A 14,139-nucleotide genomic window follows, 5' to 3' on the forward strand; every position below is an offset into this window, starting at 1 on the left:
CTTGTTTTTTTGCTTATATTGAATCAAACCATTTGAAACTGACTTTACTCAGGCTGGGGTGCTGTGTGGTTTCTGGGCTGTATGGCCATGTTCTAGCACAGGGGTAGGGAACCTTTAACACTCAAAGAGCCATTTGGACCCGTTTTCCACGGGAAAAGAAAATACTTGGAGCCGCAAATAATTTTTGACATTTAAAATAAAGATAACACTGTATACATTGGTTTTTTTAACCTTTTACTCCATTCATTCTGAGAAGCGCATGGATGCGCCCACCCTTGGCCTTGCCAGCCGCCAGGAAAGCGCCCGCCCCGCTTGAACGGGGTGGGCAAGAGGGGAAGCCCGCGGCACTGCCCAGCTGGCCACGGGCAATTGGTGCGCCTGCCCTGCTGCCTGCAGGGCGGGCAGGGATGAAGCTGGTGGCTCGGCCTTGCCGTCCGCCGGGAAAGCGCCCGCCCCACTCCAACTGGGCGGGCGAGAGGGGAAGCCTGTGGCATGGCCCAGCCGTCCGCGGGCAATTGGTGCGCCAGCCCTGCTGCTTGCAGGGTGGGCAAGGATGAAGCCGGCGGCTCTGCTCGTGGAGCCGCAGTGCAAGGGCAGAAGAGCCACATGCGGCTCTCGAGCCGCAGGTTCCCTACCCCTGTTCTAGCAGTATTCTCTCCTGATGTTTCGCCTGCATCTGTGAATCTGAAGATGCCAGCCACAGATGCAGGTAAAACGTCAGGAGAGAATGCTGCTAGAACACGGCCATACAGCCCGGAAACCACGCAGCACCCCAGTGATTCCGGCCATGAAAGCCTTCAACAATACATTTACTCAGGCTGGTGGCAGCTCTCTCGGGTGTTACCCAGACGTCGTTCACGTCACCTACTGCCTGCTCCTTTTCAGCAGCAGTGGCGTAGTGGTTAAGAGCAGGTGCACTCTAATCTGGAGGAACCGGGTTTGATTCCCTGCTCTGCCGCCTGAGCTGTGGAGGCTTATCTGGGGAATTAGCCTGTGCACTCCAACACATGCCAGCTGGGTGACCTTGGACTAGTCACAGTTCCTCTGAGCTCTCTCAGCCCCACCCACCTCACAGGGTGTTTGTTGTGAGGGGGGAAGGGAAAGAAGTTTGTAAGCCCCTTTGAATCTCCTTATAGGAGAGAAAGGGGGGATATAAATCCAACTCTCCTCCTCCTCTTCTTCTTCTTCTTCTACATCATCATCATCATGAGAGATGCCAGTGACTGGGACTGGGACCTTTTGCACACCAAGCAGAGGGTCTGCCACTGAGCTGTGACCCTTCCCCAACATCCAAAGAGTTCCCAGAAGTTCTGCCACCCAGTACTGCGCTAGACGCAGGGAAGTTAAGTGCATGGAGGATGCATTGTGCGCCTCTAAGACCCACCCCAAATCTGCATGTGGCTCAAACGGCAAGAACCTTCCCTTCCCCACCCTCCCTCCCTCCTCTCATCAGTTCCCACTGATGACTGAGGTTCATCTCCTCACCAGGATGTCTAGGCAGGCTGCCTTGAGCAAAGTGATCTGGTCAGCAATGCTGAGAGTGGTGAAGCCTGGCAGACGTTTGGCAAACTCCACGATTTTGATGATGCATTTGGTGGCCAGTTCACTGAACTTGTCCCACAGCCCGAGGTCCAGCTGTACCCTGTGGTCTGCACTGGAATTCTGGAGGAGAGGATAAAAGATCAGGCATTAGTACCGTTTCCCCTCCACTGAGTGCACAAGATACCATAACCTGTAAAGCCAGGCTAGCCTGATCTCATCTGATTTGGAAGCCAAGCAGGGTTGGCCCTGGTGAGTATTTGGATGGAAGACCTCCAAGGAATACCAGGGACGTGAGGTGGAGGCAGGCAATGGCAAACCACCTCTGCATGTATGTTGCCTTGAAAACTCCACCAGAGATTGGCAAAAGTCAAGATGTGACTTGATGCCCCCCGTTTTCGCCATCCAGTCACAGTTGACTTATGGTGAGCCCATAGGGTTTTCCTAGATAGATAGATAGATAGATAGATAGATAGATAGATAGATAGATAGATAGATAGATAGATAGATAGATAGATAGATAGATAGATAGATAGATAGATAGATAGATAGATAGATAGATAGATAGATAGATAGATAGATAGATAGATAGATAGATAGATAGATAGATAGATAGATAGATAGATAGATAGATAGGAAAAAAGAAATCAGAAAATAGTTGCAGTTATAACATAAGAAACATCTACCCACAAATGTATTAAGCACACATTACATAATGGATCCCAGTATAACATTTTCAGATGACTAGCCCATAGGGTTTTCAAGGTGGCAGGGCCAAAGCAGCCCGAATCACTCTGGAAAACATTCCGCCTAATTTAGGATCCACTTTTTGGCTCCCTTAAAATTGCCACCAACTTGGGGTGGGGGTGGGGGGTAAACCATCAACACACTGACAAAATATTTTGGTGGGGCTTATATTTTCCCCAGTTCAGCTTTGCCAAATGCACACCCTTAATTTTCACAGGCTGCAGAGAACAGGAGGCCCTTACCGTGGTGTATTTGCCCAGCTGACAGAGCGAAGGAAAGGTCTCCTGGTGAGCCTTGCTAACTTTCTGGATCAGCTCTTCCAGTTCTGGCGTCATCTCGTAGCTCTCCACCACCACCTCCTCTTTCACGTCCTTTTTCTTCTTGTTGCGGTCGTTCCTCACAGCTGAAGTGAGACAGAGGAAAGGGGGAAAGGTGAGAAGATGCGCCAGGGCCCCAAGCCAGACCGGCTGCAATCTCCCTTGCGATCCTTATGGTACTTATGATCTGGCTGCTTCCATTCTGAATTTACCTCTGCTGAAGAGAGCCCTAAGAGAGGTCAGGTGACCAGGCAGAGTTTATGCTGAGTCATTCTCAGACCACACAATGGGTGATGGCTCCCTTCCAAGGTTTGGCGGAGGCGGCATTACCTAGACCCGGCGTGGTGTAAGCGGTTACAGAGGCAGACTAGCATCTGCAAGAGACCCAAGTTAGAATCCCCCTTCTGTCACAGGAGACAAATGAGTGACTTTAGCACCACCTGACTTTCCTTACAGGGTTGTCGTGAGGATGGGGGGAGAATGATGGTGTGAGCCACTATGGAGAGAAAAGTGGGGTATAAATATATCCCAAATAAATTAATAAATACAGTTGGTTGGCCACATCATGTATCAAATCATTTCAAACTGTTGCCAGCCCTCTAACTGCAACCCTTTAGTCTAGGAGCAGCAGTGGCATAGTGGTTAGGAGTGGTTCTCAAATCTGGAGAACCGGGTTTGATTCCCTGCTCTGCCACTTGAGCTGTGGAGGCTTATCTGGGGAACTAGATTAGCCTGTACACTCCAACACACGCCAGCAGGGTGACTTTGGGCTAGTCACAGTTCTTCTGAGCTCTCTCAGCTCCGCCCACCTCATAGGGTGTTTGTTGTGGGAGTGGGGGGAAGGGAAAGGAGATGGTAAGCCCCTTTGAGTCTCCTTACAGGAGATAAAGTGGTATAAATCCACATTCTTCTTCTCTTCTTCTTCTACTCCCATCTAGCTGCCTAAGGCCCCTTCCGCTCATGCACAATAATGCACATTCAATCCACTTTCACAATTGCTTGAAAGTGGATTTTGATATTCTGCACAGTAAAATCCAGCTTCAAAGTGGACTCAAAGTGCGTTATTCTGTACGTGCAGAAGGGACCTCAAGCTGCGTGTGTTTACTGCTGATGCTCATGTATCAACTACCTCATTGTAATATCATCATGATAACATGACAGTCAGAACTGATCTGCTGGCGGCTGCCCAAAACAACACATGCCTGGAATAACCTCTTGGGGGCAGCAGAGAGAAGGATGGCTAACCAGACCGCCCTTCTGATTCAGTTGTAGCCTAAAAGAACTAGTCCTAAACAGGTGTCCAGGTAGCCCTGCAGAGAGAATATCAAAGAGTATTCTTTCTCCCTCGGTTGTGATTTTACAAGCTGAACAGCCAACTATCCATTCCACTATCCTACTGGTTAGAAAAAAAGGAGTCATCTCATGGATCCAAAGATGGCTGCTTCATCCAGATCGCAAGCCCCCCCATTCCTTCCTCACTGACACTGGGGTCCTCCAGAGGCCAATCGCGTGCCAAGCTGTCACGAAAAGGCTGGGAGAGTTGGGCTCAGCCAGAGACAAACAGGAAGAAACAAGCAAGACAGCCGGATGGAGAGTAGCAAGGACTTGGACGGGGAGGGAGCGGCTGGTGTTGTCTACTCCACCCAGTGAGGGCTGCTTCCCCTTCCCCAAGGGGAATAACAATGACTGAAGTCACAGCTCCTCCAAACCACGAGCGGCAGTCACCCCAGCACTGCTTCTGATCCTACCCGGCTGAGCATAACCCACTGGCAGCACTTTGGGGGCTGCTTCTCACCCACTCACACACCCTGGGTGGGATCCAGATGACTGCCACACTGATGGAAAAGGCAGAAGGAAGTTCCCTCTGACCACCTAAAAGGCTACACTGGAGACCTGCAATATGGGATGGGACTGTCAGGGAGCCTGGACAAAAAAGGGGGAGCAAGCTGGATCAACACCCCCCCCCCATTTCTGCAGGCCCATGCAGGCACAGGTTTACTTAGAAGAGAGAAGAAGAATTTGGCTTTATACCCCACCTTTCTCTCCTGTAAGGAGACTCCGGGTGGCTGACAAGCTCCTTTCCCTTCCCAACAGACACCTTGTGAGGTAGGTGGGGCTGAGGGAGTTCTGAGAGAACTGTGACAAGCCCAAGATCACCCAGAAGGAATGTAGGAATACGGAAACACATCTGGTTCACCAGGTAAGCCTCCACCACTCAGGTGGAGGAGTGGGGAAACAAACCCGGTTCTCCAGATTAGAATCCACCTGCTCTTAACCACTGCACCACGCTGGCACTCTTAGCCCCTGACTTGGCATCAATACACTGCCTCCCAGACTTTTGCTGGGAGTTTCCAAATGGACCAAAGCTCCTCTTTTGATCCCTGTGCTAGCAAATAACAGAGCGAGCAGGAATGCCCAGAGCCTGGATGACGTAACTGGAATCCCCAGCATTTTGTTTTTAAAAAATCAGATACACAGATGGATCAAAACCACAGCACTAGGCGAGGGGAAGTTAAAAGGCTGCCTCTGTGCTGTTTTCTGAACAGACTTAGATGGTCAATGTTTGGGGTGAAGATACATGCATCCAAATGATATTTGGATTTGGAAAATCCAAAGGATATTTCAAGCTGATGAAGCAATGGGGGGGGGGGGGGGAGATTAAGACTTTGTGGTCCCAAGCCAAATCAGGTTTCCATATGCCTAATTTCAAGGGAAAAACAAACACTGAGAGCGTCAGCCATAGAGGTCCCAGAGTCACATGTAGCTGAGCCCAGGGTTGGAGTTAATTCTGTTAAGTGGGGAAAGAGAAAGGTCACATTCAGACCTGGCAAACCAAGGGAGGATGAAGCAAGTCCTGCGATTCATGCCCCACCCCTCCACTTTTCTGGCAGAGTGCTAAACTTACAAACCAGACAGTCTTCAATAAGCAGCCGTTTGTTGCCAGGTTTTGCTCTTTGCTGAAAGCCAGGAGTTCCAGCTTTGGCTGATTCCGGCTGGAAAACAAGCAGCAAGCTGCAGTTTGTTGAAATGCCCCAGCTGAGCATCAAAACAAACCGTGTTTTATTGAAGAATGCATGAGTTGTTGTCTGGAGAAGGGAAGAGGAGGGAGAACGCCAGACAAGGACAGTGGCTCATTCTCATCGCTGACAAACCTGTTATTTGTCTCTGAAGTGGGGATAATTAATCACAGTCTGCCTCAGAAGGAGAACAGATGAAAAATTATCCTCTCGTAGGTTTATATTCGTTTCATCTTCTCCAAATGTTATAGATAACATAGTGTATACAATCCCCAATTTCAGTGCGAAGAAACACTGCGGCACAATGGCTGGACTAGGAACTGAGAAATATAAGTCTCAATCCCCTGATTGCCAGAAAACTCACTGCATGGATTAGGCCAGTCACAATCTCTCAGGCTAACCTACTTCGTAGGGTTGTTGTGGGGATAAAAGGGAGAGAACCACGAGTCCTCAAAGGGTAAAAAATGCATCAGGCAATAAATAATGTACAGTCACAGTATATTTTAATCATCCCCTTGTATGCTAAATCCATTGGGGTGAGAAGCATCAAAAGAAGAGTTTAAAAAATGCTTGCTTGTGGGGTGGAGATTTTTAACCTGCCACAGACTGAGCATAGAACAAGAGGGTGGAAGTTATTCCAGACACTCTAATTCAGAGGTGTCCAACTCTGGCGCTTCAGATGCTCATGGACTACAATTCCCAGCCAGCAGGGGCTGATGGGAATTGTAGTCCATGAACATCTGGGGCTGATAGGAATTGTAATCCACGAACATCTGAAGCACCAGAGTTGGACACCCCTGCGTCTAATTACTTACCCATAACACTAGCAACATTTTTGTATTCATCGTACAAAAAGAGCCCGTGTGGTATAGCGATTAAGAAAGTCAGATTTGGCCTGGGAGATCCAGGTTCAAATCCGCACTCTCTTATGGAAGGTCACTGAGTGACCCCTAGACTAACCATTGTCTCTTTGCCTGACCTACCTCACAGGGCTGCTGTCGTAAGGCTAAAGTGGAGGAAGGGAAAACAGTGTTGTAAGCTGCTTTGTGTCCACACTAGGGAGTCAGGTGGGGTAAAAATAAATACATAATTAAAAAGCAGAGAGGCTGAAAATAGTTCAGTGTCAGATTCTCTTTCTGTCTCTCTCCTTTCTCTGTTCTTTCAATGTGTGCTTATTGGAAAGTCAAGGGGGGATGAATTCATTTTTGTGAATTGTGAATGCAGACACATTGGGAAATGACGTGAGTTTGTGTAAGTGACATTTGCAGGCTGGGCCCGCCCTTTGCCAAGCTTTCCCAGGGAAAACCACAGGTCTGATAGAGTAGCAAAAGGCCATCTGGCTCAGCCCCCCTGTCCCGAGAGGGCACTGCGTTCTCATCCATGCCCCACAGATCAGCTTACACAAACCAGATCTCAGCACACTGCAGTTAGGAGAAGAAGCGACACTGCTAAAGCAACTAGATCCAGGAATCCTTGGGCAAGGAATCTGCGGAGGGTTGCAGTGATCCTTCAGGACTGGGCATACATCGGTTTGAATTGGGGAGGGAGACATCTCATGCCACCCTTCTTCTTCTTCAATGCTGTTCAAATGCTCCCCCGCCCCACTCCCCTGCCCTGCAATCCCTCCCTCCTCCCTCTTCGACCACTCAGCATTGCGTGTGCACTCTTGCCGGCCTCAGCCTTCCCAGGCTGCCCTTCCTGTTCACCCCAGGATAAAGCGCCAGGGATCTGGGAACAGGATACGCCAATCGGCAGGATATACACTTATAGCCGCAGTCAGCACAATGCTGGGGGTGAGGGGTGGGGGATTGCCAGCCGAACCATCCAGACCTCTGGAGGTCGGATAACATACAAGCAGCACACACGTATAACAAACACAACCCCACTGCCTTGGAGCACTTCCCCACCACCTTCCCACACCGCCAGATGAACAGCAAAGCCTTCACTTTTAAGACACAAAGATAATCAGTGAAGGGGAGGGCGGAAAAGAGAAGATTGAATTGAAAGAACTGAGGGGGGAGCGTGAACATCTCCCCCCATTCTGCCCTGGGTTCCCAAGGCCCCCCCCCCCCCCCGCAAAAAAAGTAGGTCCAAATCCCATTTAGATGGACTACGGAGGGGAAAGGGAGGAGAGGCTGCTGGCCCAAATCCCTCAAGCCATCCGTTTCCTGTCTCCGTAGCGACAACCCTCTTCGGGGATAACATTCTCCCTGCTACCCACCCACCCCCCCCCCTTCCCCAATTCTCCACCCGGCTCTCTCTTTAAAGTGACAGGGCTTCGGAAATAAATTGCCAAGGTTTCGAGCCATAGACATTCCTAATTAGGGGCTCTTAAAGAGATGGTGATTAATGTGAGCCAGGGCCCAGGCGGCCGCTAAGACATGCCTTAGCAGTCGGGAGTAAAAGCAACAGTCACTGAGAGGCACTCTGTCTCAGGAAAGGCCGGGCAGCTGACAGCGCACTTAAAGCAGCTGAGAATTTTTCTTCTCCCCCACCCCCCGTCAAGTTGGTGTAGCAACAACCCCGAATCACTAGGTTGTTGTGGGTTTTCTGGGTTGTATGGCCGTGTTCCAGTAGCATTTTCTCCTGATATTTCGCCTGCATCTGTGGCTGGCATCTTCAGAGGATCTCCTCTGAAGATGCCAGCCACAGATGCAGGCGAAACATCAGGTGAAAATGCTGAGCAGGGCCATACAACCCGGAAAACCCACAACAACGTCACCCAAGTCCTTCTTGCAAGCCAAGGTTTTTCCTCAAAGAAGAGCTTGTGAAATCGCTTCACCTTCAAGGAATATACGTGGAAAACATTTCATTTGGACACAAAAATCAACCGGGATTTTTCTTTAAAATGTCCACCGGGGGGGGGGGGGGGGAATGGATAAAATGGCAGAGATCTTATCCTCCTGCCGACATATCTTTCTTGAAAAATCCAGTTCTCTTTTCATTCTGAGGTAGCCGTTCCCAAATGTTTTCCATCGAGAGGAAATCCATCCAAGAGCGCTACCATGGAAGAAAACATTACGGTGAAACCAGATACGGAAAGCAGATGGCAGAGCAAGGAGTTCCTAGTCCGCAGGAACCGAAGATCCCTTTGACAGTCTGATCAGGACCGTGTGCATTTGGAGATGTGTCTGCGATTGTAGCTGGGCAACGCAGGACTTGGTGATCAGATACCAAAAAAATCTCTACCCCCAAGCATCGAGCAGACAGACAGCCCTCAGTGGCAGAGGCTGGTGGAGCCCACAGAAAGCACATATACACAGCTTGTCGCACAGCAAGGAAGGTTCAGATTCAGAAATGGCCACCTTGTTCAGACAGGCCACAGTTCTCTGGAACGGGACTACTATAGTTTGTCATCCAGCATGGTGTAGTGGTTAATAGCACTCTTATCTGGAGAGCCGGGTTTGATTCCCCGCTCTGCCACTTGAGCTGTGGAGACTTATCTGGTGAACTAGATTAGCCTGTGCACTCCAACACATGTCACCTGGGTGACCTTGGGATAGTCACAGTTCTTCAGAGCTCTCTCAGCCCCACCCACCTCACAGGGTGTTTGTTGTGGGAGTGGGGGGAAGGGAAAGGAGATTGTAAGCCCCTTTGAGTCTCCTTACAGGAGAGAAAGGGGGGGTATTCTCCTCTTCCACTACAGCACAATACCATTACAGCGCTCTATCGCCCTGATCTATGAATTCCTTTGAATTCCCAGCTTTCTTCATTTTAAAGTCATTTTTTAAAAAAATTATTTGCTTATTTCTTTTTTAAATGAAAGATTGGAATTAAAAAATGATAGTAAAGCAAGCTATGGTGAACGACACTGCTAGTTTTTATAAAGGCCCATGGTAGGGGAGGGGAAATAGTGGAGTTGGGAGGGGGTTTGGGGTGCTGCTTTGCCACTGCAAATGCCTCTGCATTCAGAAGAAGAATTGAATTTATATCCTCCCTTTCTCTCCCCTGTAAGGAGACTCAAAGGGGATTACAAACTTCTTTCCCTTCCCCCCCCTTACAGCAAACACCTGTGAGATAGGTGGGGCTGAAAGAGCTCCAAAGAACTGTGACTTGCCCAAGGTCACCCAGCTGGCATGTGTTGGAGTGCACAAGCTAATCTAGTACACCAGATAAGCTTCCACAGCTCAAGTGGCAGAGCAGGGAACAGTGGCGAAGCCACCAGGGGACGGGGGGTGAGCAACACACCAGGCGCACCGATTCTGGTCACAAAGGGGTGGCAACCCCCCGGCCTTCCCGCGGTCCCCCCGCGCTTACCCCTGCGGCGCCCCCCCCCATCCCAGAGAAGAAGCCTGCCTGCCTGCAGTTCCCACCAGGCCCAGGCAACGCAAGCAGGCTTCTTCAGCCTGCTCCTTTCCTAAAAGTAAGTGGAATGGGGTGCTGCGGGGGGGCTGCCACGGGGGGGAGGGAAAGCCAGCATGTGCACCGGGTGCACTCTGGCCTAGCTACGCCTCTGGCGGGGAATCAAACCCGGTTCTTCAGATTAGAGTGCACTTGCTCTTATCCACTACATCATGCTGGTTCTCACCACCGCAATGAGAGCTACACAAAAATTGTCCCCAGGCCAAGCTCACTTCTCAGCACCACGCATTGCCTGGCAAACTGTGGGTATCCAAGCTCTATCAAGAAGAGGCAGATTATCCCAGATTTGGTTGTCCAAGGGAAAATCCTCCACCCACACAAACAATGAATGCAGCCAAGCCCCAATAGAGGCACTCACCTTCTTTGGACATGCCAACCTCAAAGCACTTCTGTAGACGGCAATACTGGCAGCGGTTGCGAGTGACTTTGTTGATCTGACAGTTTTTGTCTCGGTGGCAGGTGTAGACCATGTTTTTCTGAATGCTTCGGCGGAAGAAGCCCTGAAAGATCCCAAAGAGAAGGAAAGATACAGATGGACGAGGAGAGAGAAAGGTGGGTCACAGCTGAACTCTCTCCAACCCCTCCCCCCCCCCCCCCCCCCCGAGTCAGCTGAAGCACAAAATGGCCACTGGCAAATCTGAATTTAGAGGGAACCATTCAACCGTTCTGAAGGGTTTCTCAGGTGTGTGGTGCAGAGGCTAGAGTGCCAGGCTAGGGTATGGGAGTCCCTAGTACAAAACTCTACTCTGCCTTGGAAGCCCACTGGGTGATCCTGGGCCAGTCGCTCTCTCAGCCTGAAATGTCTCACAGGATCGTTGTGAGGAGAAAACAGAGAAAGATGTACACCACATGCAGCTCCTTAAAGGAAAGGTGGGATAAAAAGGTAGTCAGTAGAGTCTTACAGGCATGAAACTTAAGGCTTATGGTGAGGTAACTTTTGAATCTTTATCTGCATAGGTATCTAGTGACAAAGGAGAAAAGGAGTTGCCCCACAGCACGGGTCCCCAACAGGGTGCCCATGGCATCCCCCAGCACCTTTCCGGGCAGCTTCAAAGTGTTTTTAGAAAGTGGGCGGGGCCAAGTGTGACTCCTGCCCAGCAGGACTAGAGATCTGATTGACTGTGCACACTGTAATAACTTTGTTTTGGCAACAGCTGCCACCACAGTGTTGGTTCTATTCTCTCTCTCACTCCTTTTCACGGGGTGGGGTGGGGTTTATGCAACTTCTCATGGCTTTTATGCTTGGTCTTTGTGTAGGGGTGGGGTTCCACCTCCCACAGAGGCTGTTTTGTGCTCAACTCCACCTCCCATGGTGGTCATTTTGTGGCTGGACTCGCCATCCCACATCGCAATTCTAAAGATGCCCACAAGCTCAGAAACGTTAGGGACCTCTACATTGTAGCGAGTCCAGCGTCAGTCTGTCTAAGCCCGGGGTGTCCAACTGTGGTGCTTCAGATGTTCATGGACTACAATGCCCATCAGTCAGCAGGGGCTGATGAGAGTTGTAGTCTGTGAACATCAATTGGCCATGCCAGCAGGGGCTAATGGGAATTGTAGTCCATGAACATCTGACGCACCACAGTTGAACAACTCTGGTCTAAGCTAAAGACTGTCTGATCAGCTTCAGCTAAAGGACTTCACACCAAGATTCACTCCTGAGGTGATGCAGGGGTTAAATCTGTGATCTTGAAAGTATCTCAGTCACCAAACTGGTTTGCAGCCCTATCCAAAGCCCTTGGCGGTGGAATGAGGCACCACTGCAGCGTCCCCTCACCGTCTCCAAGAGGGCTTTCCAGAGGTTCTGGGAGCAAATACTGCAAGAACGACCCCCACCCCCCACACACAAAGCCCTCCATAGGACTTATAGGAATTACGCCATCCTTTGGCAAGGGCCAGGGCACTGTGCTCCTGGCCCTTAACCACAGGTTGGACCTGGCTCCGCCCCCGGGAAACTGGCCCACCTCAACCCCCCATGCTGGCATCCTATCGGGACAACAGCCCAGCCCTGCTGCAGCCCAGACTTCTGGGTTTTGCAGCAGTGGGCAGCTGCACTTCCCCCACCAAGGTAACTGCCCCAGGGTGGGAACACATGCTGCCCCAAGGTCGCTCTACTCCCTCAAGCCTTTTTGGGCCCTGCCCCTTTGGGTGGGGCTACTGATGGATTTAGCCAAGCCACTCCCAACCTTTGTAGCTCTCCAGATGAGAATCATATTGGCCAGCTTGACAAGGATGTTTTAAGGATTACTGCAGTGGTGCCTTAAAAAGGTGTTGAATACTCAGAATTGGTACACTGGGGCCTACACTCTATGCCTAGCATTGTTTAGGTATTCCAGCTTAAAGCTACAGAATGAGAGGATGTTATTTCAGAGGCTCAGATCAGTTATTCCCTTCACATTATTTTTGACATTCTCAAATGAACCAACCTTACAGGGTTGTTGTGAGGGTAAAATGGAGAAGAGAACGATGTAAACTGTTTTGTTTACAATTGTTATAGTTGGTCCCCTTCTCCTCTGTTTCAAGGCGGCAGTTGAGGCAGCTGACTGTGGGGCTGGGGCGGGGGGTTCCCATTATGGCCCCACCCAATGTGAGGCCCAGGGCAGCTGTCCTGGATGTCCCATGGCTAAAACCACCTCTTATGAATTTGGAATTCTGCACTTAAAAACAAACAACCAGGGACTAAACAGAATGGAATATGGCTCTTAAATAAAGAAATTAAATCTTTTATAGAAGTGAACATCTGCCTGTCATCCAAGTGCAAACTGTGTGCAAATTTATGTGAGTGCCCTAAAACAATTGCACCTGTGTATATTTTTACCTGATTGTGAGACCTTGTGCGTGTCACCTGTTAATAGTGACCTCCAACAACAGTTTGGGCCGCATAAACGTTATATATTAATACCCAACAAGTCCATTAACTGTAGTGTGAAACTATATATTTCCTGTTAAGAAGAAAACAGGCTTTCTTATACTGGCTCTGAATGTTGCCATTGCTTGGCTCTTTGATTATCCAAGGCTGCTGATCTCACTTGCATACTGTCCTCCTACTGCTCTGCAAGCCAGGCCAGGGACCCAGGGAAGCCTTATTAGACCCGAGCCATGGCATATTCTCTGACCCAAATTCCCTGAGGTCAGATGTTGTCATTGTAGAAGGGCTCGAGCTGTAGCAGGTGGAAGATAGCTGCTCTTTTAGCACGCTGAGATTCATGATCCTAGCAGTTAAGCAGTCCTGGTCAGCAACCCACATGCTTCTGCAAACAGCAGAATCCAACATAATACGCCTCCTACGCTGCCTGAAGAGGGGTTGTTTTATTTATTTGCTTAATTTATAGCCTGCCTTTCTTCCCACTGGGGACCCAAAACAGAATCAAACCCAGTTCTCCAGATTAGAGTGCACTTGCTCTTAACCTCTGTAGCATAGGTGTCAAACTCGCAGCCCTACAGATGTTATGGACTACAGTTCCCATCACCCCCTGCCAGCATGATGCTGGCAGGGGATGGTGGGAACTGTAGTCCATAACATCTGGAGGGCCGCGAGTTTAACACTTGTGCTCTATAGGGAAGTTTGTGGGTGGTGGCAAACTTCAGGAACACCCTTCCTATCTCACTGCCAGAATTATTCTGGAGCCCCCTTCTTGGGGATTGCCCAGGCCCCCAGAATCACTAAAACCACCCCTGAAAATTCTGCAGTTATGAAACTAATGACCTACAAGGGGTATAACCGATACAGCTAAAACAGACAATAGCTTGTTTTGCACATTTCCTTTTTTGCTTGCATAATCTGTTTGGGGCTGTGGCTTGCAGCTTGGAATTCTCTGCTGTAACATTTTTTGATGGGGAGGGAGAAGTAGCCAGCCACACCCTCTCAAGAGGAACAGTTGCAGGCACGAAGCCTGCTTTGAAATTGAGATTTTTTGGCAAGGAGGGGGTCAGAGCTAGGTACCTGGAAAGTATATTCTTGTCCTGGAAGCTCACAGGCTTGTGTTACTCACCTTGCACCCCTCGCAGGAGCTGACCCCATAATGGTAGCCAGAAGATTTGTCGTTGCAGACAAAACAAGGCTTATAGACGCGTGGGGGTGGGGGCGGAGATGGGGAACTGGGCACCATCTCCTCTGAACTCGTGCTCTGCGTCTCCACCGCTGCAGAGAAAACAAGGGA

At 49.8% G+C, this 14,139-nt stretch overlaps 1 protein-coding gene across 2 annotated transcripts in view; it reads right to left on the reverse strand.

Annotated features, from left to right (window-relative positions):
- RARG (retinoic acid receptor gamma) overlaps nucleotides 1-14,139 on the reverse strand; it is a 206,913-nt gene that overhangs the window by 12,040 nt on the left and 180,734 nt on the right. For both annotated transcript variants that reach the window (XM_048490523.1, XM_048490522.1), the window contains 4 exons: nucleotides 13,972-14,120; nucleotides 10,341-10,482; nucleotides 2,529-2,689; nucleotides 1,486-1,662 (listed from right to left, as the gene is read on the reverse strand). In XM_048490523.1, coding sequence (XP_048346480.1) covers nucleotides 1,486-1,662; nucleotides 2,529-2,689; nucleotides 10,341-10,482; nucleotides 13,972-14,120 — 629 coding nt within the window. The remainder of the gene's footprint in view (nucleotides 1-1,485; nucleotides 1,663-2,528; nucleotides 2,690-10,340; nucleotides 10,483-13,971; nucleotides 14,121-14,139) is intronic.

The sequence above is a fragment of the Sphaerodactylus townsendi genome, linkage group LG03 (genome assembly GCF_021028975.2).
Source record: "Sphaerodactylus townsendi isolate TG3544 linkage group LG03, MPM_Stown_v2.3, whole genome shotgun sequence".
In the NCBI taxonomy this organism is placed as follows: Eukaryota; Metazoa; Chordata; class Lepidosauria; order Squamata; family Sphaerodactylidae; genus Sphaerodactylus; species Sphaerodactylus townsendi.